General features: G+C 46.8%; 1 protein-coding gene across 1 annotated transcript in view; it reads left to right on the top strand.

Annotated features, from left to right (window-relative positions):
- LOXL1 (lysyl oxidase like 1) overlaps nt 1-24890 on the top strand; it is a 41448-nt gene extending 16558 nt beyond the window's left edge. The window contains exons 2-7 of the mRNA XM_084641162.1: nt 14449-14557; nt 16478-16615; nt 17371-17527; nt 18989-19084; nt 19998-20113; nt 21522-24890. Of these exons, the coding sequence (XP_084497288.1) occupies nt 14449-14557; nt 16478-16615; nt 17371-17527; nt 18989-19084; nt 19998-20113; nt 21522-21528 (623 nt within the window). The 3' untranslated portion in view covers nt 21529-24890. The remainder of the gene's footprint in view (nt 1-14448; nt 14558-16477; nt 16616-17370; nt 17528-18988; nt 19085-19997; nt 20114-21521) is intronic.
- The last annotated feature ends 2914 nt before the right edge of the window (nt 24891-27804 follow it).

Genomic DNA, 27804 nt, shown 5'->3' with positions numbered 1-27804 from the left:
CCTCCAACCCTGAGTCCAGCTGGTTCGATTTATAGAGCTAAAAGGGGGAAGGGGCTGCATCGCCAACAAGATCTCAGTTTTACTCAAGTTCACTTGGATCCCACTGGGGACCGAAGGCTCTCCTTGGCCACAGCCCCTGCAGCAGAAATGCAAAGCTCAGCTCACTTTGCCTTCAGCCTTGTGTACCTCAGGCCTGACCTGGGGCTCAAGGTGGGAGAGTGCAGTTCAGCTCGTGTGGCCCAATCAATTCTTGGCCTTCCCCTGAGACAAGAGCAATAATCTGCTCACATTGCAGGGGTGGTTTGATGATGGAGTCACTTGCCCTCTGACAAATGGGTTTGAACTTGTGATCTAAAGCAAATGGTTCCATATTCTGCTGTCTCCTCCCTCCGTCCTCTGCCAGGTTTCATTTCAAACACATCACTTGTTAGAGGTGTCTTGCAATAATACATTACACTTGTACAGCTCCTTTCCCAACATTTGTGCAGTAACCACCATACCCATTTTATGGAAGGATAAACTATAAGAAAGGAACTTATCATACAGCAAGTCAGTGGCAAGAGCCAGAAACATAACCCAGTGGTTCTGACTCCCAGCCCTCTGTTCTGCGCCCCAAACAGCATTCTTGTCACTATCTCAATGTAAAACTCCATCTATTGTTGTAATGAAGCCATAGGAAAGGGACGAAGAACAAGTTTTTTCAGTCAACATTTTTTGGATGTTGATGTGAAATTTCAAAACAGAAAAAATCTGGATAATGTTGATGAAAAATTTCCCCTATTTTTCAACTAACTATGGGGCTGGTCAGATTGGGTTTGGTTGGCAGCGGAGGCCTGTTTGTTTGATTGTTTTGTTTGTTTTTTGAGGAATTTTCAAAATTTCAGTTTTCAAAAAAGGGTGGGGAAATGTTGATAAATTGTTCATGAAATATTTCCACTTTCTTCGAGCTACGTGTGGTGAGGCTGTCAATCTGCCTCCTTTTACCAGCACTGAATTAAGAAAGAAAGAAAGAAAGAAAGAAAGAAAGAAAGAAAGAAAGAAAGAAAGAAAGAAAGAAAGAAAGAAAGAAAGAAAGAAAGAAAGAAAAAGCCTAGCTTCTTGATGGGAAAGGAACTGAAGAACTTAGTTTAATGATACTTGTAAGACTTGTACATCCATTAATGCTGTCCTCAAGCACAATTGTGGTGCTTTAGCAGGTACACTTGATAGTTGCTTAAGCCACAATCAAGAATGTTTTATAATCAGTTATTATTCAAATATGTTGAGGATTCTTGACATAAAGACCAAATCTTGCCATTCTTTCTCAGTGCTTCCTCAGACAGAACTCCCATTGATTGAGTAGGTCATGCAACCCAGCGATTGAAAGCAACCCTACAATAACTAACCAGTATGCGCAACCCAGAATTAGTGAGCCCCCGCTTCGATTGCCAACCAGCATGCACAGTACAGTACTATTGAGTGATTAGAATAACAAATCAGGGAGTGCAGCCCTGCACATATAAGCAGCCCTACAATAACAAACCACTGTGCTCCGCCCAGTGCTTTTGAGCAGCCCTACAATAACAAGGCAGTGCAGAAACTTGTGGGAAGGGAAGATCCATGTTGGTAAAGGAATCTGATTGCTGTCTCAAGTTCCCAAGATTTATTATAAACATCAGTGAAAAGGAAACATTTTTATAAATAATGACCAATCCCCTGGCAATGTTCCTGTCTATAATGTAGGCACAAATCATCAAGGAAGAAGGATGGGGCCCAGTTCTGAATTCCTTCCCTGAAGCATGGCTGATCAGCCTGGGGTGTTCTTCTTTTCTTTTCTTTTTAGTGAACAGTTTCTTTCGAAAAAACAGTTGTTTCCCCTGACGCCTTCTCCTTGTCTTTGTGTTCAAATCCCCCTGTGCATTACATCACCAGAAATGACCAAGCATAGAGGCAGGAAACAAGATCCAATCTAGTGACGTGATTTCTCCAGGGAAAGCAGTTCAAGAAACAAGAAGGCATTGTTCTCTGGAAGAAAAAAAACCACTCAGGACCTGATCCAGTTCCCGTTGAAACTGATGGAAAGGTTCCCACTGACTCCAGCGGGAGCTGGAGCAGAGCTGAAGTCTCTGGAATTCAGCAACCTCTGGCAGCACAGAGGAAGGCTTGTTGCAACACAGGCAAAGGGTAAGCCACATAAAGCTCACTTTGCACAAGCATCCCAGATTGTCTGAAACTCACCTGAGCTGCTCTGCTGTGGGAAGCTGGGCTGCAAATCCATTACAAATTGTAGTCAAAGGAGGAGGACTATGCCATAACCGTGAGGTCTGATTGCACTCTGAAATACAGAAGAAAGGGGGAGACGGGGGCTGTAGAGCTTGGGGATTGGTCTGCTGGGGCATCAGCGCTGATTCTGGGGATAAGTGGTAATCCTTCCACTTGTACAGCACAGTGTACCCAGGTATTTAAATAACAGCTGGAGCTTGTCACCCATAGGGGTGATGGTGGTTCTCAAACAGGGGTGTGCAGCATTATCCCCATTCAACAGAGAGGGAAACTGAGGCACAGCACATAGATGAGACTTGCCCAAGATCCCACAGGGAGTCAGTGGCAGAGCTGAGGAATAGCACCCAGATCCCCTGAAGCCCAGCCCTCTAGACCATAGTCACCCTGAAGCAGGATCTAAAAGCCTTTTATAAGTGCAAACTTGTCCAGCCTCATGAGGGAGGTTAGTGGAACTGCAGCACAGCAAGGTGAAGCAATCTCCCCAGTCATTGGCACACTGGGACTGAGGGCAGAGGTGCAAATGGAAGAGACCCAGCTCCCCCCAGGTCCAACCATTAGGCCAAACTCACCCCCCCATTCATAGTAATGGGATCACGTCATTTTCTTCCCACTGCCCTTCAGGGGCTCTGAAGACTGAGGCTCTACTTCCAGCTGAGCTCTGTAATGACTCAGCCTCCCCCCAGCCCTATTTCCTAACCTGGCCCTCTCCTGGCCATTGTCAACATCTTGCCTCCTTCTGCTTCTGCTATGAGGCTTCATCTTCCAGCACGGGCCTCCTTCCTGAGGCATGAGGCTGGTCTGGGGATACGGCACAAGAATCAGGATAAGCTGATGCTAAACCTCTGTGAGCTAATCTACTCTTCTAAAGCAAGATGGGAAGACATCCCTTGGCAACGTTGGGGAGGCTGGCGCTGAGCACTTACTTTGCCTCACTTTGGAAGCTGGAAACAGGAGAGTCTGATGGGAATGTGCTGGAGGAGCATGAAGGGCCAGGAGACAAAATAACAACAATCCAGAATGGAAAGCAGCCCAGGCATCCCATTCCTGCTCTGTACACTTGCCTCACTAGCTGCAATGCGTGTGCAACGTGTTTTGATGTCTGGCTCAGGACAGTCTGGCCCGTGCCTAGCGTCCCAGCTCCTGGAGTCACAGCCTGAGAGCAGAGCTCTCAGCTAACACAAATGTGATTAGCCCTTATGGACGCAAAGAAAGCTTGACAAGGTGAACTGGATGTAATTGATGCCTGCCTGAGTCTACAGACAGCCTGAAACTATAGTTCCAAGAGGTGTGGACTGCCCCATTCATCTTAATTCTGACTCCTGCAGCCTCCCGAAGGAGTGGGAGGGAGGGTCATGAATCAGGGATAGGGCCACAAGGACACCATGTGGGGTTTGTCTAGAGCCCCCCATGGTCTGAACTTGGCCCTGCTCTCAGTGTCTCTCCCACTGTCTTCTGAGCCTTTTCCCTGGTTGTGCTCCTGGTTGAAGTCCATTCCCTGGGATAATTGCCCCCTCTGTAAAAGCAATTCTCCCAAAGGAGCCTTTCTCCCCTTCAGCTGCATCCCCTTGCTTTAGAATCTTTGGCTGGGATGTAACGTCACAAGGGAAGGAGTGGGCCCCCCAGCCCTTGGACTGTGCAAAGGGGGCTGCACAAAGCACTGGAGACTATGTTAGAGGAACATAAGAACAGCCATACCATGTCAGACCAAAGGACCATCTAGCTCAGTATCCTGTCTTCTGACAGTGGCCAATGTCAGGTGCCCCAGAGGGAATTAATAGAACAGGTAATCATCAAGTGATCCATTCCTTGTCACCCATTCCCAACTTCTGAAAAATAGGGTTGGGACGCCATCCCTGCCCATTCTGGCTATTAGTCATTGATGGACCTATCCTCCATTAATTTATCTAATTCTTTTTTGAATCCTGTTATAGCCTTGGCGATCACAACATCCTCTGGCAGAGTTCCACAGGCTGACTGTGTGTTGTGTGAAAAAATACTTCTTTTTGTTTGTTTTTAAACCTGCTGCCTATTAATTTCATTTGGTGACCCCTAGTTCTTGTGTTATGAGAAGAAGTAAATAACACTTCCTTATTTACTTTCTCCGCACCAGTCATGATTTCATAGACCCCTATCATATCCCCCCTTAGTCATCTCTTTTCCAAGCTGAAAAGTCCCGGTTTTATTAATCTCTCCTCATACGGAAGCTGTTCCATACCCCTAATCATTTTTGTTGCCTTTTTCTGAACCTTTTCCATTCCAATATATCTTTTTTGAAATGGGACGACCACATCTGCACACAGTGTTCAAAATGTGGGCACATCATGGATTTATATAGAGGCAATATGATATTTTCTGTCTTATTATCTATCCTTTTCTAAATGATTTCCAACATTCTGTTAGCTTTTTTGACTGCTGCTGCACATTTTAGAGAACTATCCACAATAACTCCAAGATCTCTTTCTTGAATGGTAACAACAAATTTAGACCCCCATCATTTTATACGTATAGTTGGGATTATGTTTTCCAACATGAATTACTTTGCACTTATCAACATTGAATTTCATCTGCCATTTTGTTGCCCAGTCACCTAGTTTTGTGAGATCCTTTTGTAACTCTTTCAGTCTGCTTTGGGCTTAACTATCTTGAGTAGTTTTGTATCATCTGCAAATTTTGCCACTTCAATGTTTACCCCTTTTTCCAGATCATTTATGAATATGTTAAATAGGACTGGTCCCAGTACACACCCCTGGGGGACACTACTATTTACCTCTCTCCATTTTGAAAACTATTTATTCCTACCCTTTGTTTCCTATCTTTTAACCAGTTACCATTCCATGAGAGGACCTTCCCTCTTATCCCATGACAGCTTACTTTGCTTAAGAGCCTTTGGTGAGGGACCTTGTCAAAGACTTTCTGAAAATCTAAGTAAACTATATCCACTGGAACCCCCCTGTCCACATGCTTGTTGATCCCCTCAAAGAATTCTAGTAGATTGGTGAGGCATGATTTCCCTTTACAAAAACCATGTTAACTCTTCCACAACAAATTATGTTCATCTATGTGGCCGACAATTCTGTTCTTTACAATAGTTTCAACCAGTTTGCCCGGTACTGAAGTCAGGCTGTAATTGCTGGGATCACCTCTGGAGCTCTTTTAAAAAAATGTCACATTATCTATCCTCCAGTCATTTGGTATGGAAGCTGATTTAAATTATTTAAAGTTTGCATACCACAGTTAGAAGTTCTGCAATTTCACATATGAGTTCCTTCAGAACTCTTGGGTGAATGCCATCTGGTCCTGGTGACTTATTACTATTTAATTTATCAGTTTCTTCCAAAATCTCCTCTAATGACACCTCAATATGGAACAGTTCCTCAGCTCTGTCACCTAAAAAGAATGGCTCAGGTTTGGGAATCTCCCTCACATCTTCAGCCATGAAGACTGAAGCAAGAATTCATTTAGTTTCTCCGCAATGACCTTATTGTCCTTGAGTGCTCCTTTAGCATCTCAATCGTCCAGTGGACCCATGTGTTGTTTAGCAGACTTCCTGCTTCTGATATACTTAAAAATGCAGGAGAAGCCTGCATTGGCTGGCCACCTACAGATTTTGCAGCTCTGATTTCTGCAATTGACCTTTTGATGGCACCACCCACAGGCTCTGGCTTCCTCCTTGCCCTGGAGGTGCTCAACCCCTGCTCCACCCCAAGCCCTGATCCACCCCAAGCCCCGCCCCACTCCACCCCTTTGCCCATGCCCCCACTGCCACCCAACCACTGCCTCTTCCCATCCCTGCTCCTCCCACTCCGCCCAGCACCTCCTGCATGCCATGGAACAGCTGATCTTCAGCACGCGGGAGGCACTGGGTGGGAGGAGAAGGGGAGGAGCTAGCTGCCGTTGAGTGCTAAGCATCCACTAATTTTTTTCCGTGGGTGCTCCAGCCCTGCAGCACCCACGGAGTCAGCACCTATGGACCACCTTCTCTTTCCTGTTTAGCTGTGGAAACATAGAATCATAGAATATCAGGGTTGGAAGGGACCTCAGGAGGTCATCTAGTCCAAACCCCTGCTCAGAGCATAACTAATCCACAACTAAATCATCCCAGCCGGGGCTTTGTCAAGCCTGACCTTAAAAACTTCAAAGGAAGGAGATTCCACCATGTCAAGGTTCCTTCCCCACTCTGAACTCTAGGGTACAGATGTGGGGACCTGCATGAAAACCTCCTAAGCTTACTTTTACCAGCTTAGGTTAAAACTTCCCCAAGATACAAACTATTTTACCCTTTGCCCTTGGACTTCCACTGCCACCACCAAATGTTTATCGGGGTTTATTTTATTAGGAAAGCATTGTTTGGAAACGTCTTTCCCCCCAAAATCCTCCCAACCCTTGACCACACTTCCTGGGGAAGGTTTGATAAAAATCCTCACCAATTTGCATAGGTGACCACAGACCCAAACCCTTGGATCTTAAGAACAATACAAAAAGCATTCAGGTCTTACAAGAAGAATTTTAATAGAAGAAACAGTAAAAAAGAAGTAACAATAAAAAGAATCACCTCTGTAAAATCAGGATGGTAAATACCTCACAGGGTAATTAGATTCAAAACATAGAGAATCCCTCTATGCAAAACCTTAGGTTACAAAAAGACACACAGACAGGAATATCCATTCCATTCAGCACAGCTTAATTTCTCAGCCATTTAAAGAAATCATAATGTAACGCATATCTAGCTAGAGTACTTACTAAATTCTAAGACTCCATTCCTGTTCTGTCCCCGGCAAAAGCATCACACAGACAGACACAGACCCTTTGTTTTTCTCCCTCCTTCCAGCTTTTGAAAGTATCTTGTCTCCTCATTGGTCATTTTGTTCAGGTGTCAGCAAGGTTATCCTAGCTTCTTAACCCTTTACAGGTGAGAGGATTTTTCCTCTGGCCAGGAGGGATTTTAAAGGGGTTTACCCTTCCCTTTATATTTATGACACACCACCTCCCTAGGTAACGCATTCCAGTGTTTCACCACCCTCCTAGTGAAAAAGTTTTTCCTAATATCCAACCTAAACCTCCCCCACTGCAACTTGAGACCATTACTCCTCATTCTGTCATCTGCTACCACTGAGAACAGTCTAGATCCATCCTCTTTGGAACCCCCTTTCAGCTAGTTGAAAGTAGCTATCAAATCCCCCCTCATTCTTCTCTTCCGCAGACTAAACAATCCCAGTTCCCTCAGCCTCTCCTCAGAAGTCATGTGTTCCAGTCCCCTAATCATTTTTGTTGCCCTCCACTGGACGCTTTCCAATTTTTCCACATCCTTTTCGTAGTGTGGGGCCCAAAACTGGACACAGTACTCCAGATGAGGCCTCACCAATGCCTAATAGAGGGGAACGATCACGTCCCTCGATCTGCTGGCAATGCCCCGACTTATACATCCCAAAATGCCATTGGTCTTCTTGGCAACAATGGCACACTGTTGACTCATATCCAGCTTCTCGTCCACTAGAACCCTTAGGTTTCAGAGTAACAGCCGTGTTAGTCTGTATTTGCAAAAAGAAAAGGAGTACTTGTGGCACCTCAGAGACTAACCAATTTATTTGAGCATAAGCTTTCGTGAGCTACAGCTCACTTCATCAGATGCATATTGTGGAAAGTACAGAAGACGTTTTTATACACACAAACCATGAAAAAATGGGTGATTATCACTAGAAAAGGTTTTCTCTCCCTCCACCCCACTCTCCTGCTGGTAATAGCTTATGTAAAGTGATCACTCTCCTTACAATGTGTATGATAATCAAGGTGGGCCATTTCCAGCACAAATCCAGGGTTTAACAAGAACATCTGAGGAAGGAGGGGAAGGGGGGGAAGTGCTGGTAGCGTAGGGCCTGAGGAGGGAGTCTACATAGCCAAGATCCATAAACCTGGAAATCCTGGGCGCCCCATCATCTCAGGCATTGGCACCCTGACAGCAGGATTGTCTGGATATGTAGACTCCCTCCTCAGGCCCTACGCTACCAGCACTCTCAGCTACCTTCGAGACACCACTGACTTCCTGAGGAAACTACAATCCATCGGTGATCTTCCTGATAGCACCATCCTGGCCACTATGGATGTAGAAGCCCTCTACACCAACATTCCACACAAAGATGGACTACAAGCCGTCAAGAACACTATCCCTGATAATGTCACGGCTAACCTGGTGGCTGAACTTTGTGACTTTCTCCTTGCCCATAACTATTTTACATTTGGGGACAATGTATACCTTCAAATCAGCGGCACTGCTATGGGTACCCGCATGGCCCCACAGTATGCCAACATTTTTATGGCTGACTTAGAACAATGCATCCTCAGCTCTCATCCCCTAATGCCCCTACTCTACTTGCGCTATATTGATGACATCTTCATCATCTGGACCCATGGAAAAGGAGCCCTTGAGGAATTCCACCATGATTTCAACAATTTCCATGCCACCATCAACCTCAGCCTGGTCCAGTCCACACAAGAGATCCACTTACTGGACACTACAGTGCTAATAAACGATGGTCACATAAACACCACCCCATACCGGAAACCTACTGACCGCTATTCCTACCTACATGCCTCCAGACTTCACCCTGACCACACCACACCATCCATTGTCTACAGCCAAGTTCTGCGATACAACCGCATTTGCTCCAACCCCTCAGACAGAGACAAACACCTACAAGATCTCTATCAAGCATTCTTACAACTACAATACCCACCTGCGGAAGTGAAGAAACAGATTGATAGAGCCAGAAGAGTTCCCAGAAGTCACCTACTACAGAACAGGCCTAACAAAGAAAATAACAGAACACCACTAGCCGTCACCTTCAGCCCCCAACTAAAACCCCTCCAACGCATTATCAAGGATCTACAACCTATCGTGAAGGATGACCCATCACTCTCACAAATCTTGGGAGACAGGCCAGTCCTTGCCTACAGACAGCCCCCCAACCTGAAGCGAATACTCACCAGCAACCACATACCACACAACAGAACCACTAATCCAGGAACCTATCCTTGCAACAAAGCCCGTTGTCAACTGTGCCCACATATCTATTCAGGGGACACCATCACAGGGCCTAATAACATCAGCCACACTATCAGAGGCTCGTTCACCTGCACATCTACCAATGTGATATATGCCATCATGTGCCAGCAATGCCCCTCTGCCGTGTACATTGGTCAAACTGGACAGTCTCTACGTAAAAGAATAAATGAACACAAATCAGATGTCAAGAATTATAACATTCATAAACCAGTCGGAGAACACTTCAATCTCTCTGGTTACGCGATTACAGACATGAAACTTGCGATATTACAACAGAAAAACTTCAAATCCAGACTCCAGCAAGAGACTGCTGAATTGGAATTCATTTGGAAATTGGATACAATTAACTCAGGCTTGAATAGAGACTGGGAGTGGCTAAGTCATTATGCAAGGTAACCTATTTTCCCCTGTTTTTTCCTCTCCCCCCCCCCCCCCCCGCCCAGACGTTCTTGTTAAACCCTGGATTTGTGCTGGAAATGGCCCACCTTGATTATCATACACATTGTAAGGAGAGTGATCATTTTACATAAGCTATTACCAGCAGGAGAGTGGGGTGAGGAGAGAGAAAATCTTTGGTAGTGATAATCACCCATTTTTTCATGGTTTGTGTGTATAAAAACGTCTTCTGTACTTTCAACAGAATGCATCTGATGAAGTGAGCTGTAGCTCACGAAAGCTTACGCTCAAATAACTTGGTTAGTCTCTAAGGTGCCACAAGCACTCCTTTTCTTTTTAGAACCCTTAGGTCCTTTTCTGCAGAACTGCTGCCTAGACATTCGGTCCCTAGTCCATAGCGGTCCATGGGATTCATCTGTCCTAAGTGCAGGACTCTGCACTTGTCCTTGTTGAACCTCATCAGATTTCTTTTGGCCCAATCCTCCAATTTGTCTAGGTCCCTCTGTATCCCATCCCTACCCTCATAGAATCATAGAATCTCAGGGTTGGAAGGGACCTCAGGAGGTTATCTAGTCCAACCCCCTGCTCAAAGCAGAACCAATCCCCAATTTTTGCCCCAGATCCCTAAATGGCCCCCTCAAGGATTGAACTCACAACACTGGGTTTAGCAGGCCAATGCTCAAACCACTGAGCTATCCCTCCCTCCAGCGTATCTACCTCTCCTCCCAGTTTAGTGTCATCTGCAAACTTGCTGAGGGTGCAGTCCACACCATCCTCCAGATCATTAATGAAGATATTGAACAAAACCGGCCCCAGGACCGACCCTTGGGGCACTCCACTTGATACCGGCTGCCAACTAGACATGGAGCCATTGATCACTACCCGTTGAGCCCGACAATCTAGCCAGCTTTCTATCCACCTTATCGTCCATTCATCCAGCCCATACTTCTTTAACTTGCTGGCAAGAATACTGTGGGAGACCGTGTCAAAAGCTTTGCTAAAGTCAAGGAACAACACGTCCACGGCTTTCCCCTCATCCACAGAGCCAGTTATCTCATCATAGAAGGCAATTAGATTAGTCAGGCATGACTTGCCCTTGATGAATCCATGCTGACTGTTCCTGATCACTTTCCTCTCCTCTAAGCACTTCAGAATTGATTCCTTGAGGACCTGCTCCATGATTTTTCAAGGGACTGAGGTGAGGCTGATTGGCCTGTAGTTCCCCGGATCCTCCTTCTTCCCTTCTTTAAAGATGGGCACTACATTAGCCTTTTTCCAGTCGTCCGGGACCTCCCCCGATCGCCATGAGTTTTCAAAGATAATGGCCAATGGCTCTGCAATCACATCCGCCAACTCCTTTAGCACTCTTGGATGCAGCGCATCCGGCCTCATGGACTTGTGCTCGTCCAGCTTTTCTAAATATTCCCGAACCACTTCTTTCTCCACAGAGGGCTGGTCACCTCCTCCCCATGCTGTGCTGCCCAGTGCAGTAGTCTGGGAGCTGACCTTGTTCGTGAAGACAGGGGCAAAAAAAGCATTGAGTACATTCGCTTTTTTCACATCCTCTGTCACTAGGTTGCCTCCCTCATTCAGTAAAAGACACACACTTTCCTTGACTTTCTTCTTGTTGCGAACATACCTGAAGAAAGCCTTCTTGTTACTCTTAACATCTCTTGCTAGCTGCAACTCCAGGTGTGATTTGGCATTCCTGATTTCACTCCTGCGTGCCCGAGCAATATTTTTATACTCTTCCCTGGTCATCTGTCCAATCTTCCACTTCTCGTAAGCTTCTTTTTTGTGTTTAAGATCAGCAAGGATTTCACTGTGAAGCCAAGCTGGTCGACTGCCATATTTACTATTCTTTCTACACTTTGGGATGGTTTGTCCCTCTAACCTCAATAAGGATTCTTTAAAATACAGCCAGCTCTCCTGGACTCCTTTCCCCCTCATGTTATTCTCCCAGGGGATCCTGCCCATCAATTCCCTGAGGTTGTCAAAGTCTGCTTTTCTGAAGTCCAGGGTCCGTATTCTGCTGCTCTCCTTTCTTCCTTGTGTCAGGATCCTGAACTCGACCATTTCATGGTCACTGCCTCCCAGGTTCCCATCCACTTTTGCTTCCCCTACTAATTCTTCCTGGTTTGTGAGCAGCAGGTCAAGAAGAGCTCTGCCCCTAGTTGGTTCCTCCAGCACTGACAACAGGACATTGTCCCCTACACTTCCCAAAAACTTCCTGGATTGTCTGTGCACCGCTGTATTACTCTCCCAGCAGATATCAGGGTGATTGAAGTCTCCTATGAGAACCAGGGCTTGCGATCTAGTAACTTCCGTTAGTTGCCAGAAGAAAGCCTCGTCCACCTCATCCCCCTGGTCCGGTGGTCTATAGCAGACTCCCACCATGACATCACCCTTGTTGCTCACACTTCTATACTTAATCCAGAGACTCTCAGGTTTTTCTGCAGTTTCATACCAGAGTTCTGAGCAGTCATACTGCTCTCTTACATACAGTGCAACTCCCCCACCTTTTCTGCCCTGCCTGTCCTTCCTGAACAGTTTATATCCATCCATGACAGTACTCCAGTCATGTGAGTTATCCCACCAAGTCTCTGTTATTCCAATCAGATCATAATTCCTTGACTGTGCCAGGACTTCCAGTTCTCCCTGCTTGTTTCCCAGGCTTCTTGCATTTGTGTATAGGCACTTGAGATAACTTGCTGTTTGTCCTGCTTTCTTAGTATGAGGCAGGAGCCCTCCCCTCTCGCACTCTCCTGCTCATGCTTCCTCCCGGTATCCCACTTCCCCACTTACCTCAGGGCTTTGGTCTCCTTCTCCTGGTGAACCTAGTTTATAACCCTCCTCACTAGGTTAGCCAGCCTGCTTGCCAAGATTCTCTTCCCTCTCTTCGTTAGGTGGAGCCCATCTCTGCCTAGCACTCCTCCTTCTTGGAACACCATCCCATGGTCAAAGAATCCAAAGCCTTCTCTCTGACACCACCTGCATAGCCATTTGTTGACTTCCACGATTCAACGGTCTCTACCCAGGCCTTTTCCTTCCACAGGAGGATGGACGAGAACACCACTTGCCCCTCAAACTCCTTTATCCTTCTTCCCAGAGCCACATAGTCTGCAGTGATCTGCTCAAGGCCATTCTTGGCAGTATCATTGGTGCCCACGTGGAGAAGCATGAAGGGTTAGCGATCCGAGGGCTTGATGAGTCTCGGCAGTCTCTCTCTCACATCATGAATCCTAGCTCCTGGCAAGCAGCAGACTTCTCGGTTTTCCCGGTCGGCGTGGCAGATAGATGACTCAGTCCCCCTGAGGAGAGATTCCTTTACCACCACCACCCGCCTCCTTCTCTTGGGAGCGGTGGTCATGGAACCCCCATCCCTAAAACAGTGCATCTCATGCCTTCCAATCGGCAGAGTCTCCTTCTGTTCCCTTCCCTCAGATGTATCATCTAGTTCACTCTCCACATTAGTACCTGTGGAAAGAACATGAAATCAGTTGCTTACCTGCATCATGCACCCCTTTCAGTGCGAAGGAAGGTAAATATTGGCCCTTCACCTCTTCTCATAACTAGATTAGCTCCCTATTTGCCACCTTCTATACTTTTGCCAAATATTAATCTCTCTCCCGTTATATCTCAACTAGAGTTACGGTGCCCCATACTCCAGCAAGGCAGCATCATCCTGGAAAAAAGCAACCCTTTTGTAGAGTTGTAATGATCATTCTCCTCTCACTAAGTCCCAGTATCCAGTTTGTGAGATGTTGGTTTCACAGGCCATGTCTACACTATAAAGTTTAATCAGTGTAAGTTATGTTAGCATTCTGCCACCAAGTTTTGTATATTGCCCAAGTGTGTTTCACCGCAAGCCTATCCCCAGATCCTTTCCCTGATCAGAATTCCTGAAACTTGTGTTTGTAATGTCCTAGTGAAATCCCTGGGGCCAAGATTATGCCCTCCCCTTTCTGAGTATGACACATTCTGAGTTCAGTGGAACATTGAGAGAAAATTTAAGCAATCAGATTGTCTAATGCAGAGCGCATTAGTTCCCTGGAAAAGCCCTGTCAGTACCACCTGTAACCATCACAGCACCCAGATCTAGAATGCACAGCTTCTTGGCAGCCTCTTTTCCTTTTCAGATTCACCCAGAGAGGTGGTGTGGTCTAGCCAAAAGGAGTGAATAGATCAAAAGCTTCCATTACTGATTTCTGTGCTATCACTTGTCTGTGGATTCCCTGGCATGTTACCAAGGCTGTTAATCTTTCATGCCCACTAAATTCACTTTAAAAATAAATAATTAAATAGGAAGAACTCATTTCTGGTGCTGTCTCCCAGCCAGGTTGGTACTAAGGTAATTGCTATCTCCGCTGGTTTGGAAGGAAAAAGAAGCCACAATCCACTGCAAATCTGATGGGTAACCCAGCCAATGGAATCTTTCATTTAATCAGTTCCAGGAGGCTGGATGAAGCAGGCTGCCTTTGAAAATGTAAGTTTGATTTGCCAATGAAACGGAGGTGGGAGGGGGGAAGTGAAGAGGATTTCCATCTTTAGCTGAAATTAAAAAAACATGGCAGTCACCAAGGCAAGCTTTCCCAATGAGGTTAGGAGCAGCTGCCTCCAAGTCTGAGAATACTGCTTTGTCAGACGCACATAGCGAGCAGCTCCTGTTAGTCTTTAAGTGGCTGATGTATTTTCAGGCTTTTCTCAGGCTGCGTCTCTATCTTTTACAGGCCTCCCTGACTTAGTACCTGATCCAAACTATGTCCAGGCCTCCACCTACATCCAGAGAGCTCACCTCTATTCTCTCCGCTGTGCCGCTGAGGAAAAGTGCCTCGCCAGGTAAGGAGATGCGTGACTCCATGTTGCCAACGCTTGTGATTATACATGAGTATTGTACTATTTGGGGTTCTCCCTGAAGCCCCAGTTCCTGGAGTCAGGAGATTAGGGAAGAATCTGAACTTTCCTATATAAAAGAAGTTTCTAACCCTCGTGGTTGCAGAGAAAAGCTGGACAACTTAAAGGCTCAGAAACCTGAAGGCAAAGAAAAATAATCCAATTTTTTTCAGTCTCATGATTTTTAAACAATCTCATGATTTTTGAATGTTTGGAGTTCATGATACTGTTGTCGCTACCTTAGTATTAATGATGGGCCAGCCAAAAATCTGGTTGAATTTGGAAAGCTTCCGGTGTTAACTCAGAGGTGCGCAAATTTGGCCAGCAAAAGCACTAAACAGGAAGTCTAGGAGAGAATGAATCTGAGGATTGTTGTTTTACTGTTGTACAGCCCTTTTCTGCACATGTCCAGATTTCTGAGAAGGGACAAAAAATTTCAATGAAAACCATTTTTAATAGAAAAAAATCATTTGTGCCCATGAAAATCTACCTTCATTCACTGTGGATACAATGGAATGTGAAGATTCGTGTAACTGTTCTTTCTAGTTCATACACTGAATATATTGGTGATTGATATTCTATTAAATTAGAGGTTTCAGAGTAGCAGCCGTGTTAGTCTGTATACGCAAAAAGAACAGGAGGACTTGTGGCACCTTAGAGACTAACAAATTTATTTGAACATAAGCTTTCATGAGCTACAGCTCACTTCATCGGATGCATAGATAGATAGATAGATGCCACCATCACTAATAGTCTCTGGAATTTACTTGGCATTTCTGTAGCTGCTTAAGGCAGTGCTGTGCTGAATATAATGAAACATTGCCTTTGCTTGGTGAGGACCAGATTCTGATACAGCTGGTCACATTGGGTAGTATCTTACTCTGTACATAGTGCCATTAACACCAGTGTAGTAAGGTGATGTTTGACAGGAGTAAGGGTATCAGAATCTGGCCTTAATTAAGCAGATGTGCCTTGGAATGCACAGTATTAGCAGATGCGGCTCATATATTAATGAGGGGCTGGGTTATTTTACGTGATGTATTTTTGTTCCCCTTGCAATGACTCATCTCAGCTTCCCTGCACTGTAAAGTTTAGAGCGCACATAGAATTGCAATCAGTTCCTGTGCTCAAAATGAACTTTGTGTGAAGGGCCCACTTGGAGCTGGGCAGCTGTTCTCAGCTGGACTCTTAGCACCACTTAAACCCAACAATTAAGCAATTGATGCCTCAGCCTTGTCACGCTCTGTATAACCCTTCTCCTCCAATGGGGTAGCAGAGCCTTTCCCTCCCCCTCCCCCTCCCCCGCCCTCCCTCCCAGGGGCAGGTTATGACAAGCTGAACTGAGCAAATAATGAATTTTTTTGTTTGGCTGAAGAAAAGACGGGTTCAATTAAAACAAAAACCATGTTTTTCAAAACATTTCATTAAATCAAAAACTTGGAAAATCTAATTTTGGAATGTTGCAGTTGTTTTGAAATTACCGGTAATCTGCTTTCAAGTTTTGTGTTCTGATTCAGCCAACTTCGTGTGTTTTCACCACCACCACCCCTTTGTTTTTTTTAACCAGCCACATTGGAAAAGAAAATGCTGCTTCAAACTGAATAGCTGAAACGAAAAGTTTTGACTTAAAATCAAACCCAGAAGGGATACATCAGCTTTAACCCGAATTCAGGAACAGTTTCTGAGCTAAAAAATAAAATAAAATGCATTTTTCAGCAAAAAAATCTATTCACTGAAAAAAATTCCCTCTGCTCCAAGTAGAAGCTCCATCCCTCAGCCCATCCAGTGCTCAGATGTCACCAGCTGTTTTCAGGGTGAAGTGACTTTCACCCATCTCCCCCATTTCCTTCCTTTTAACCCCTTCAGCACTGCCTACACCCCCGAGGCCACCGACTACGACATCCGGGTGCTGCTGAGGTTCCCGCAGCGGGTGAAGAACCAGGGCACAGCAGACTTCCTGCCCAACCGCCCCCGCCACAACTGGGAGTGGCACAGCTGCCACCAGTAAGTTGAGGAGAACTTGGCACTCCTCAGCAACTTACTAGTCCATCTCTGGGTGACAGGGCCTTGCCAAGGGGACCTTCCTTTGGTGGGCAGAGGCTGGTATCCAGCCGTGGGGAGCCACCCAGGCTGGTTCAGGGTGAGGCTCGGTTCAGTAAAGTAGCTTGAGTACATGCTTCAGCGTTTTGCTGAACTGGGATCTAGGTCAATATGCTGAGGATTAGAGCCACCCCTGGCTATAGATCAATGGACTTGCCTCCTCCATTCCCACCTTACTTTCCTCTCTCCATTTTCTCATTCCCTCACTCCAATCCTTTTCTTCTTTCTTTTTTCCTCTGCTCCTCTTTTCTTTCATCCTTTCTCTGCAATATTTATTTATCCCACCCCACAAACCCAAAACCATTTCCCTGCCAGCTCCTCCTCTTGTCTCCATGCTGCTCAGAGTGAGTATCCTGTGCTGATCCCAAAGGGTCAGGCCACATCATCACGGACCCCTGAACTGAGTGCCATGGGCAAAGAGAAGTTTGGGCTTCTAATGTTGTGACCTATGCATTGTGGGAGCAGGTGGCTTTCAAGAAGCCGCACACTCCATCGCTCAGAGCCCCAGCATTTTCTAAATGTGGGGTGGGGAGGATCTGGGATCCTGCCACTTTCCCTGCCCCCGCCCACTCCTGGGCTGCTCTGGTGCCCCTGCACCCACCCAGCATATATCTGTGAATATCACTGTGGTACATGCTTCTGCCCTGGGTTTCCCCCAGGCACTACCACAGCATGGACGAGTTCAGCCACTACGACCTGCTGGATGCGGCCACAGGGAGAAAGGTGGCCGAGGGCCACAAGGCTAGCTTCTGCCTGGAGGACACCACCTGTGACTTTGGGAACCTGAAGCGCTATGCCTGCACTTCACATACCCAGGTGAGAGGAGGAGGAGATGTGTCCAACGAATTCAGGGCCACTCTACCGTCTGGCTGCAATTTAGTGCAGGGCTTTCTTCCCCGACCATCCCAGTCTCCCAGGACACCCAGCTGTGAGTGGGCAGGAAGAGTCACCTATGGGAGCTGCGGAAGGGATTAGTGAGTGTCTGGACCTGGTCAGGAATCTCCCTCACTCAGGGCATCATGCCAGTGCAGGGGTTACACCTCCCTCTGGAATTTCAAGCAGGCTCAGGTGGGCATGTCCTATTGATTTCCTGGCACAGGCACTGGAGCCCTCCCCAAAGGGCGGGGGGGTCGATCCCACCCCCTGCGAAGCCAGAGGGGCGCCGGGGAGCGAAAGCAGACCCCTGCCTGTGTCCCGGGCTCCCCGCCCAGGGCAGGTAGAGGGACCCACGCTCCCCACAGCTGCCCATGCAGCTCTCCCCAACCTGGCTCCAGCCCAGGAGGGAGGGGGGCTCGGAATCGTAGCCCAGCCATGATAAGAGCCAGGCGGGCAGCTGTGCGGAGCCTGGGTCCCTCCACCTGCCCTGGGCGGGGGACACGGGCCAGGGATGCCCTCAGCAGCCCCCCACACTCCGGGCAGGTGGAGGGACCCACTCTCCGCACAGCTGCTGCCTGGGCTCCCTAGGTGGGCTCCCTCCATGCTAGCCTGGCTGTGGGGGGGCTGGCTTGGGGGGGAGAGGAGGGGAAGGGTCGGAGTCCACCCCAGTGAAAAGTGTACCAGCCAGGCCCCACTTCCCCGGTTCTGGCTCCTCTGTTTCCTGGGCTTGCCCAGCGCAGGGAAAGGAGAGGCACCCAGGGCAGCAACATCTTTGGCTGAGCATTCGGTAGTGCTTTTGTATGTATATATGTATATAGGATTAGTCTGCACTCCACACTTGAATCTTTCTGATGCTCAGATATATAGGGCTGAGCAAAACACAGATGCACCAATTTTTCCTGAAATGAAATAAAATAGTTATTCCAGATGGGCACAGCAATCCACTCCAGTATTTTCATATAGCCATCACAGGCATTACATTTGCTGGACAGTCCTCAGACTGCTTGTTCCCTTCGCATTCAAAATGCCTGAACTGGATGATTGTGTCCACCAGGAATGGACTCTGCATGCAGACCTTGGGAAGGAGAAAAACCTGAACTAGATTCCTTTGCCCACATGGAATGGACTCTGCAATACAGCTCCTGGGAGAAAAACATGTGTTTTGCAATAGTAAAAGTTGCAGACTAGACAGGCCACCTGCACAGAATTGAGCAGTGTGGGTAATTCCTGAACATATTTCTATATAAAGAAAGAGAGGGAACAACAGAAAACGAAAAATGAGAAATGCTAAAGATAAAAAGCAAAGTCCATACCCTGTGTTATGCAGGAGGTCAGACTAGATGAACTGATGGCTCCGTGTGGGCCCTATGAATTGTGAGCACTGCTCTCTCCTTTTGTCAGGGCTTGAGTCCCGGTTGCTATGACACCTACAATGCCGACATTGATTGCCAGTGGATTGACATAACAGACGTTCAGCCTGGAAATTACATCCTAAAGGTTGGTTTCCCTGTATGTAGAGCTTCTCTGTACGGGCCATTGCCATGAATAGAGCTAGGCAGTTACTCGTGAAATCCATGGTGAATTTAGTGCTGGATTTTGGTTTGTGTGTGTCCACGGCCCCATTGCTAGTCCCCTTGGTTGTGAACATCCATCCTCAAAGCATGTGAATAACATGGCTGATCAGACATTTGTTTGAGGACAGAAGCAGCTGCACGGAGGGCCCAGTCACAAGCTACACATTGGCAATTAGAAGTAACAGTGGGGGTGGGGGAGAGGTATGAAAATGAAACAATAGCTGGTAACCCCAAGAACAGATGGAAAGAAAGCCATTGTGTACTCATACTCAAACACATTTTTAGGACCAAATTAAGCCCTGCTACGAGTGGGCACAATGCCATTCGGTTCAAGGGAAGCTAAGCCCAATTACACCAGCGCTGAATTTGACTCTCTTTGTTTACAGCTTTCTTTTTTTGACCATTTGCTACAGTGAAGCAAGATGGTTGCATCAGGATAACAAACTGTTTTCTTGGAAGAAAGTGGAGGTGTTTTACCTGTAGAAGAAACCATAAAAGTAGAATAGCAAAACTGCCCATAGTTTAGTTCCCTAAAAGGAATAACACCCACACCAACCCCGTAAATAATGTGCATTTTTCATTGAAAAAAATTCTAGTTGTACATTATCATGTGTTTACAGTAAAGCCCAGGGACCTGCCAAGAACTGGGCCCCATTGCACTAGGTGCTGTACAGCCACAGAGTAGTAGCTAGTCCTTGTCCTAATTTACAAGCTAAATAGACAAGTTAGACACAAGGGGTCTAACACACAATTACATCTCTCTCACTCGCTCTCTCTCTCTCCACTGACTATCAGAGGAACTGTTTCCTGATGTGGTCTTTGTCTTGTTTTCTCAGGTTCAAGTGAACCCCAAGTACCTGGTGCTGGAGTCTGACTTCACCAACAATGTTGTGAGGTGCAATATTCACTATACTGGACGCTACGTTGCCACTACAAACTGCAAAATTGCCCAGTAAGAGCACTGGTGAAACTCTCCCACTCCTTGTGTGTTTGCCTGGGTTCTTCCATTACTGTGGTATCCAGGCATCTCACCTCTTTCTTTTTCTGCCTCCATCACTTCTTGGTGGTGTAGACTTACAGATCAAAAGGGAAATGTAAGGATGGAGCTGCCAGGGAGCTGCTGTTGGGGAGGGGCATGGGAAATGCAGAAATGGTACTTGAATCAGGGGTGGGGAAAGGGTCTTTCCAGAACTAGACCTGAGGGTCTAGTGCAGCAGTTCTCAAACTTCATTGCATCATGACCCCCTTCTGACAACAAAAATTACTACATGACCCCAGGAGGGGGGACCGAAGACTGAGCCCACCCGAGCCCTGCCGCCTGAGCCCCATTGCCCCCCGTTGCGGGGGCAAAGCTGAAACTCAATGGCTTCTGCCCTGGGCAGGGAACATGTAACCTTAGCCCTGAGTGGTGGGGCTTGTCCTTCAGACTTGCTGGGGCCTAGGGCCAACACCAGTCTTGGGGACCCCATTAAAATGGGGTCCCAAGCCACAGTTTGAGAATCCCTGGTCTAGTGGAGCAACAGTTGGCACCTGAAATGGAGTTGTTCTGTGTCCAGCTGCCACCTTCAGAATAATCTGCTCCCCAAGCAGCCCTTTGCCACAGAACAAAAAACAACTTGCTCTGCTCCCTTATTCAGTGTTAGGCTGTGGTCTCATCAACACCATTCCCGTGAGATGTCTGCGGGATTCCTGCCAGGCACTGCTACGGGTCCTGGGAGCTGTTTCCCTCGTCAGTGCTCCATGCCACAGTGGGACAGGATGCCTTGCCGGCATTCTATGAGTTGTGAATCTCAATTAAACTCACAGGCTGAAATCCTTGCCCCATTAACATCAATAGGAGCTTTGCCATTGATTTTAGTGGGGCCAGAGTTTCATCCATAGGTCCTCCAGATCCCAGGGAAGACCAGGCTGTATTGTATGGGATCTGGGATTTCCAGATTGCTCTGTAGCTTTCTGGTGCCTAACTCCCTTTCAGGATCTGGGCCATGGTGGGTGTGCTAGTTGACAGCTGAACCTTAGCTGGGCTACCCCTCCCTTCACATAACAAGCCACAATAAAGTTACTCCCATTTTTCCACTGAAACTTTTTTTCAGTGGAAATTAGCTTTTTGACCAAAAATTAAAATATTCATTTTGGTCATTATTATTGCAGATTTTCTGTGCACACTTTCAGTAAACATTTTAGTTTTTCAGTTTAGTTTTTGGTTTTCAAAGATTGAAAATTTTTACTAAATGCATGTTTGCCATAATAAGGGGTCGGGGGACAGAGATGACACAGGACTTTTTTTTTCCCCCTTCCTAAAAATAATGAGCATTTTCCAACCAGTCTGCCTGCTGAGTGCTCTTATTTTCCTCTTGCAGGTCGTGATCCACACAGGGAGGGGTGCATGACACCTGACCCCACCTCCCAACCCAAATTCAATGCTTTCAAGATGGCATTTGAGATGTCAGCTTCTGAGGTGCATGATACAGTGGGGCATCAGATGTTTGTCCATTCCAGCAGCCCCTGGAGACAAAAAAAGTATTTCTCAATTTTAAGAACATGAGGGAAATGAGCGTGATTATTTTAAATATTTTTATACTTAACTTTTCTTCGATCTTTGGGGCTTTTCTCTGTTTCCACGTGGAGTTTGCTGATGATTTAGGTTAAATAAAACAAGGGTTATTACTGTACCAGGCACTACCAATATCTGTAGATTACATGCTATATCGGTAGATAGCTCTATAGTCTAAACTGTGCCCTGCTGTACAATATGGGGCTGTATTTTTGTGCAGGTTTGCTAGTGACATTACAAATCCTAGCCCCCAGCCTCACAATAAGAATACAGCTGTAATCTGGGTGTATTTTATTTTGTATAATCTGACACCAACACACTCCAAATAGGAATTAAGGTGAAAAGTTTCAAATGCGACCTCTGGTTTTGTCTACGTTCCTGAGTGCCCAGTCTAAGACTTCTAGGGTCTGATTGTCAGAGGTACTGAGCACCTGCAGTTCCCATTGCCTTCAGCTGGAATAGTGGGTATTCAGGGCTTCTGAAATCAAGCCCAAATTGTTCTGTTTTAGGACACCCAACGTTTAGCCAAATCTCTAGGGCTAAAATCTTCTTTCAGTACCTTTAATGTTACAAGTCATTGACCCAGGCCCCATTGTGCTAGGTGCTGTTCAGATACAGAACAACAAACTGGTCCCTGTCCAAAGAATTTACAACTTAAGTAAAGCAATGCAACGTCACTCAGTACTGACGTCACAGTCAGAGGGCACTGCATTTAGCCATATAAAATAGTCAGAGGGGTTACTCCTGATTTACACTGGTGAACGTGAGATCAGACTCTGTCAGGGAGTTTTAATTTTTATTCAGTTTAAAGGGATGCTGTCAACTGAATATTTATATTTTGTTTAAAAAGCCAGAAGGGATTAAAAAATACCTAATATGACTGGAAATATCTTAGTTTATAATTTAAAAGAAAAATAATAATCACATCAGGTTGTTTTATAATTTTTTAAAAATTAGTGTTAAACTTTCCCCTACAGCGTTGTGAATCCAAACACCAACAGGACAGGGGGATTGTGACAGGCTTCCCACAGGGTGCCACCTGGAACTGGGGTACCACTGAGCCTTCTGACCCACAAGCCTGGGCTCTCTCTCACACTGTACTGCTGTGACAAGCTGCAGATATGCTCCTGGTCTTACATTTCCACCAGCATATACAGAGGTAGGAACACACCCAGCTGCAGTTACATGCAGGGTCTCTGACTAGCCACTGCACAAACCAACAGTAGAAAGGCTAAAACCAAAGTAACTCTCAGCTCCCCAGTCACCACCCCCCTCTGGAGCATAAACCCAAAATTATACTGTCTTGCGCTGCACAGGGAACTACAGCATAAGCTCATAGATTTCTCCACTTCCCCCCTCAATGTGGAGAGGAATATACAACAGCCTATCTGAGCTAAAATTCCTATGCACTTCATTCCAAACTCACTGGTTTAGATTAAAACGTAAAATAAATTTATTAATTACAAAAGATAGATTTTAAGTGATTATAAGGGCTAGCAAACAGATCACAGTGAATTACCCAGCAAATAAACAAAAACGCAACCTAAACTTATTATCCTAGAGAGATTGGATATAAATAGCAGATTCTCACCCTAACTGATGGTACAGACTTGTAGATTCTTAAGGCACAAGCTGCATTAGCTTTACATCTTGGGTTTCTCAGGTCTTCATACACAGGCTAGAAATCCCTTTAGCCTGGGTCCAGCACTTCCTCCAGTTCAGTTTTTGTTCCTCGGACGTTTCCAGGAGTCTTCTCGTGTGGGGAGTCACTCCATTGCCTTATATAGCTTTTGCATATGAGATGAGGTCACTCCATTGCCTTATATAGCTTTCGCATATGGTGGGAACCCTTTGTTTTAAAACTTGGTTCCCAGCCCAATCTGTGGAAAAATACTAACATCTGGAGTCCAGAGACATGTAGTCTGGTCACATGACCTTGCAGTGTTATAGCAGCCATTGCTTACAGGCTGGTCAAAACGCCTACAGGAAGATTAAACATTCCACAGTCCATTTTTTTGCTGATGGGTCATCAGCCCCGTCTGACTTATTCATTGTTGTACCTGAAAGGCTGGCTGTGCGTGTTTTCCAGAGTAATCCTGTAGCAAGTCGCTGACTCACCAGCGTGGCACCTCCTGCTGGTCACCCGGGAATTAGCTCAATTCCAGCACTCAGAGTGCCTCCTGCTGGCCAGTGTCCCTCCTGCCCCAGGCCCCGTGTCCCTCCCAGTCCCTAGTGCCCCTTTCTTTGCAGTGCTGCCCTGCAGCAGTGCCCCCACACTCTGGGTCTCCCCTCCCAGGGGAACCCCCTCCCTCTATGCCCACCTTGCCTCAGTGACTACTGCCAGTCGTCATTTAGCCCCCTTTCTCTGGGACAAACTTCAGTCTGTAATGGCCACTCATCATTGGCAAGGGGGTTGGACCAGCTGCCTCTGCCTATCCCCGGCTGCACCTTTAACAAGGCCGCAACTGGAGCTCTCCAGCTCCTGTTGCCCTTCCCCAGCATTGCTCTGCTTCAGGTACCCTGTGCTCCCAGGCAGCTAGGTCCTTCCCACTCCAAGGCTGGCGCGAGTAAATTCAGTGTGACTATGCTAAGGGGTACTGCATTAAGTATCCCCAGGATATGTCTATACCACAAAAGCTGTGCAGGGCCAGTCTACCGGGGTTAGCATGAATCCAGCTAGAATGGCTAACAATAGCAATGAAAACAGCACAGGGCAGGTGTACAGCCCCAGCATGAGCCCTGGGTATGTACTCAGCTTCCTAGCCCACGCTGCACTGTCTTTCTGGTTGTTGTTACCTGCACTGGATTCGAGCTAGGTAGGTTATGCTAGGCTGTGCACAGCTCTTGCAGAGTAGATACACCCTAAGTAATACTATTGCAGGGACAGCTGCTGCTGCATATGGTGTTATATTTCCCCAGGCTCCATAACGGAGGAGAGAGAGAGTGGGCCTCAGAACGAAGCCTCGGAGCCAAATAATACCCTGTCCCCCCTGAACTTTGGATCTGAACCCAGCCTTTGTGAATCAGGACCGAGGCTTCTGGTCTTGCGCCACAACAGTATTGAGTAGCCTAATGAACCCATATGTGATCAGTGAAAGGTTTAAAGCTATTACAGGTTATACAGTGCAGCTATATTTGTGAGCCAACCAATGAAATAAAATCCTTTTTCAATCACTATGATGCAGGAAATTAGCATTATTATTGATGTACCAAGCGCTCTTTGCCATTGTATCTGATACTATAATATATGGCAATGACTAGCAGAGCTGTTAAAGGACTAGAGCTACCCTGGACTGAGTTCTTAACCATCTGCCTGATGTGACACGGATGGCCCCCGCTTCCACACTCCCCACTTCCCCTCCGTGCTGGATCAGGAATGAAAATGAGGAATCCACTTATCAGTGACTCTGGAGAGGCTCCTCTGCATTACGTTTAGAGGTGGGCTCAAGCAGCAATGTTTGGCTCTAGGTCTCAACCTTCCCAAAGTTCAGGGGAGTTTGGCTCTGGGTTTTGTTGCTGTCAGCACTGGAGCCAGAAGGAATTGATTGCTGGTATCATGTGAGCTTGATCTCCATGCTGCTTCCGCAGCAGAGTCACCTGATGGATGCTTTGTGCCACCATGCATCTTGCCTGGCTCTAGGACCACTCTGGAGATGTTGCACAGACCCAGTGCAATCTCAACAGGCTCCAATCCGGCCATGCCCATCCCTCCCCCCGCACCCTCCCCCAGACCTAAATTAATCCCCAACCTGGAAAAAAGAGATTGCCCCATAATTCAATCCTGCTGCTCCTCCTGTTTCCACCCATGCCCCAGCGCTCTCCACTTCCTCCATCTCCCCTCCCAGGCAGAACACAGGAGGGAGAAATCTTAGCTTCGTTTCCCAAGGAGGGGAGTGGGGTAAAGGTATCAGGAGACCCCACTCTTCTTCATTTTTGCTCTCTCCATGGATCATTGGGCGCAGTCCAGGGCCACCCAGAGTGGGGGCAAGTGGGGCAATTTGCTCCAAGCCCCGGGCCCCGCAGACAGGTCAGGGGCAATTTCGGCAGCAATTCAGCAGCACGTCTTTCAGTCCCTCTCTTCCTCGTCGGCGGCACTTTGGCAGCAGCTCGATCGCTCCACTTCAGTCTTCTGTGGCAATTCAGCGGTGGGTACTCCTGTCCTCTTCTTTCTTCGGTGGCATGACTTGGGTTTTTCTTTTTTTTTTCTTCGCCGCTCGGGGTGGCAAAACTAACTTTTTTTATGGATGGGGCCCCCGAAAATGCTTTGCTCCAGGCTCCCTGCATCCTCTGGGCGGCACTGGTGCAGTCAACCTCTCTTCTTTCCTCCAGCCAAAGATCTGTCACCTCTGACGTACCCCATGGATGCCTGGACTTCACAACCATAAGCAGTGAGAGGACTCAGTTTCTCCTGCACCATATACACAGGCCTCTACTCCCTAAACTAAAGGAGACTCTTCATTTGCTATAGTAGGGCTTTCATCAGATCTGTGCCTCCAGCCACTAGGCAGAGCCATGATAATACTCACTCAAAGCAGTTCTGATGCCATCCACTAGAGGGCAGTGGTACACAGACACACTGTGTACATGTTTCAGAGTAACAGCCATGTTAGTCTGTATTCGCAAAAAGAAAAGGAGTACTTGTGGCACCTTAGAGACTAACCAATTTATTTGAGCATGAGCAGCTGGTACCAATCCCCCTGGTCTCAGCGTGCCTGCAGAGCAGAGATAGGCAAAGCTTGAGAGGGCTGATATGAGTAAACAGCCACAAGTACAGCAGAACCACTGCAGTCTAGAAATATGCTGAGAATCTCTCCCAAGATGTGGTTTCCACTAGGCTGTAAATCTGTTGAGCAGAGCCCTCATTTTGCTTTCGATCCCCGCCAGAAAGCAGGATGCGCAGGGGCCTGGAGGAAATGTAAAAAGGAAAATGTAAAACCTCAAGTTCAAAAAAGTTGGGTTAAGTGTTGGGTAAGGCTTGGGGCCTATTGTTACTTTAGGTTCCATCTAAGAAACCTTTAGGGCCTACCCTGGACAGCAAAGTCACATGAATTGCCTCATAAAGAAGGCTGGTGTGGGTCATACTGGAATTCTACTCCTGGCCTAGACCGGGGGCACTAGAGCTTGCAGCATGTCCACTGTCTTGCTACCCAGTGTACATTGCCATGGCAATGGGAACACAGCCTCAAAGCTGACCACTCAACAAACACACACAAAACCCTACCCAGAAACTGCTGCATCCATCTCAAAGCAGACCAGTGCATCTTGGGCAGGGCAGTGGGGATAGAACTTATAGCAAATCCTTTTAAGTAGAGTTAATTGAACCCTGCAAAACAGTCTTGGTGAACATTGGTATGAATTCCAAAGAGCAGTTTGCACCCACCATGCCTACATCTTGCTATTTCATTCATGATTGCTTGTTTTTTTTAAGGAACTGGCTGTTTTTCATCCCAAGACCTGTAGTCAGAAAATTAACCAGGTGCAAACAAGAGTATTTGCTACTCATTATTCTACTTGCATTTAAATATGGACCCCCAAGTGTTATATCCTTGCGGGCAACAGTTTTAGGAAGAAATCACTTGAGACACAGAGAGCTGAGCCATAAAAGCAGCCACATATTTCCACACACTGAACTAAGCAAACCAGCCAAAACTGGCTGAGCTATCCCCTAATAATCTAACTCAGTTGCCATAGCAACAACAAGATGCTATTACCACGACAACCAAATACACAACATATTCCTCCCCCCGAATAAGAACATCCCCTAAATAAAACAAACACTAAACTAGAGAAGGAGGGTAGCCTGCCTCCATTCCGTGCTAAACCCCGGGGATTATTTTGCCCCATAACTGCAGGTTCACCCAAGCTAAAGATCCAGCCATTGAGGAAGTCTTCTGCCTCTAGGTGGATTACGGCGAACTTCTGGTGTTGTTGCACCCAAAAGTACCTTGGGCGCAGGCCTGACGATGGGCTCAGGGTTTGTAGCGCGAACGGGTGAGGAGGTGGTAACAGCTTGTTCCAGGCAAGGGGATATCTCAGCCACCGGCAGCAATGGAGCAGAACAGTCAGGAACAGGGTGATTCTTGATTTGG

Source organism: Lepidochelys olivacea, assembly GCF_965140295.1.
Source record: "Lepidochelys olivacea isolate rLepOli2 genome assembly, chromosome: 10".
Classification (NCBI taxonomy): Eukaryota; Metazoa; Chordata; order Testudines; family Cheloniidae; genus Lepidochelys; species Lepidochelys olivacea.
Note: the sequence above shows the minus strand (reverse complement) of the source record. Positions and strands in the feature narration are given on the sequence as shown.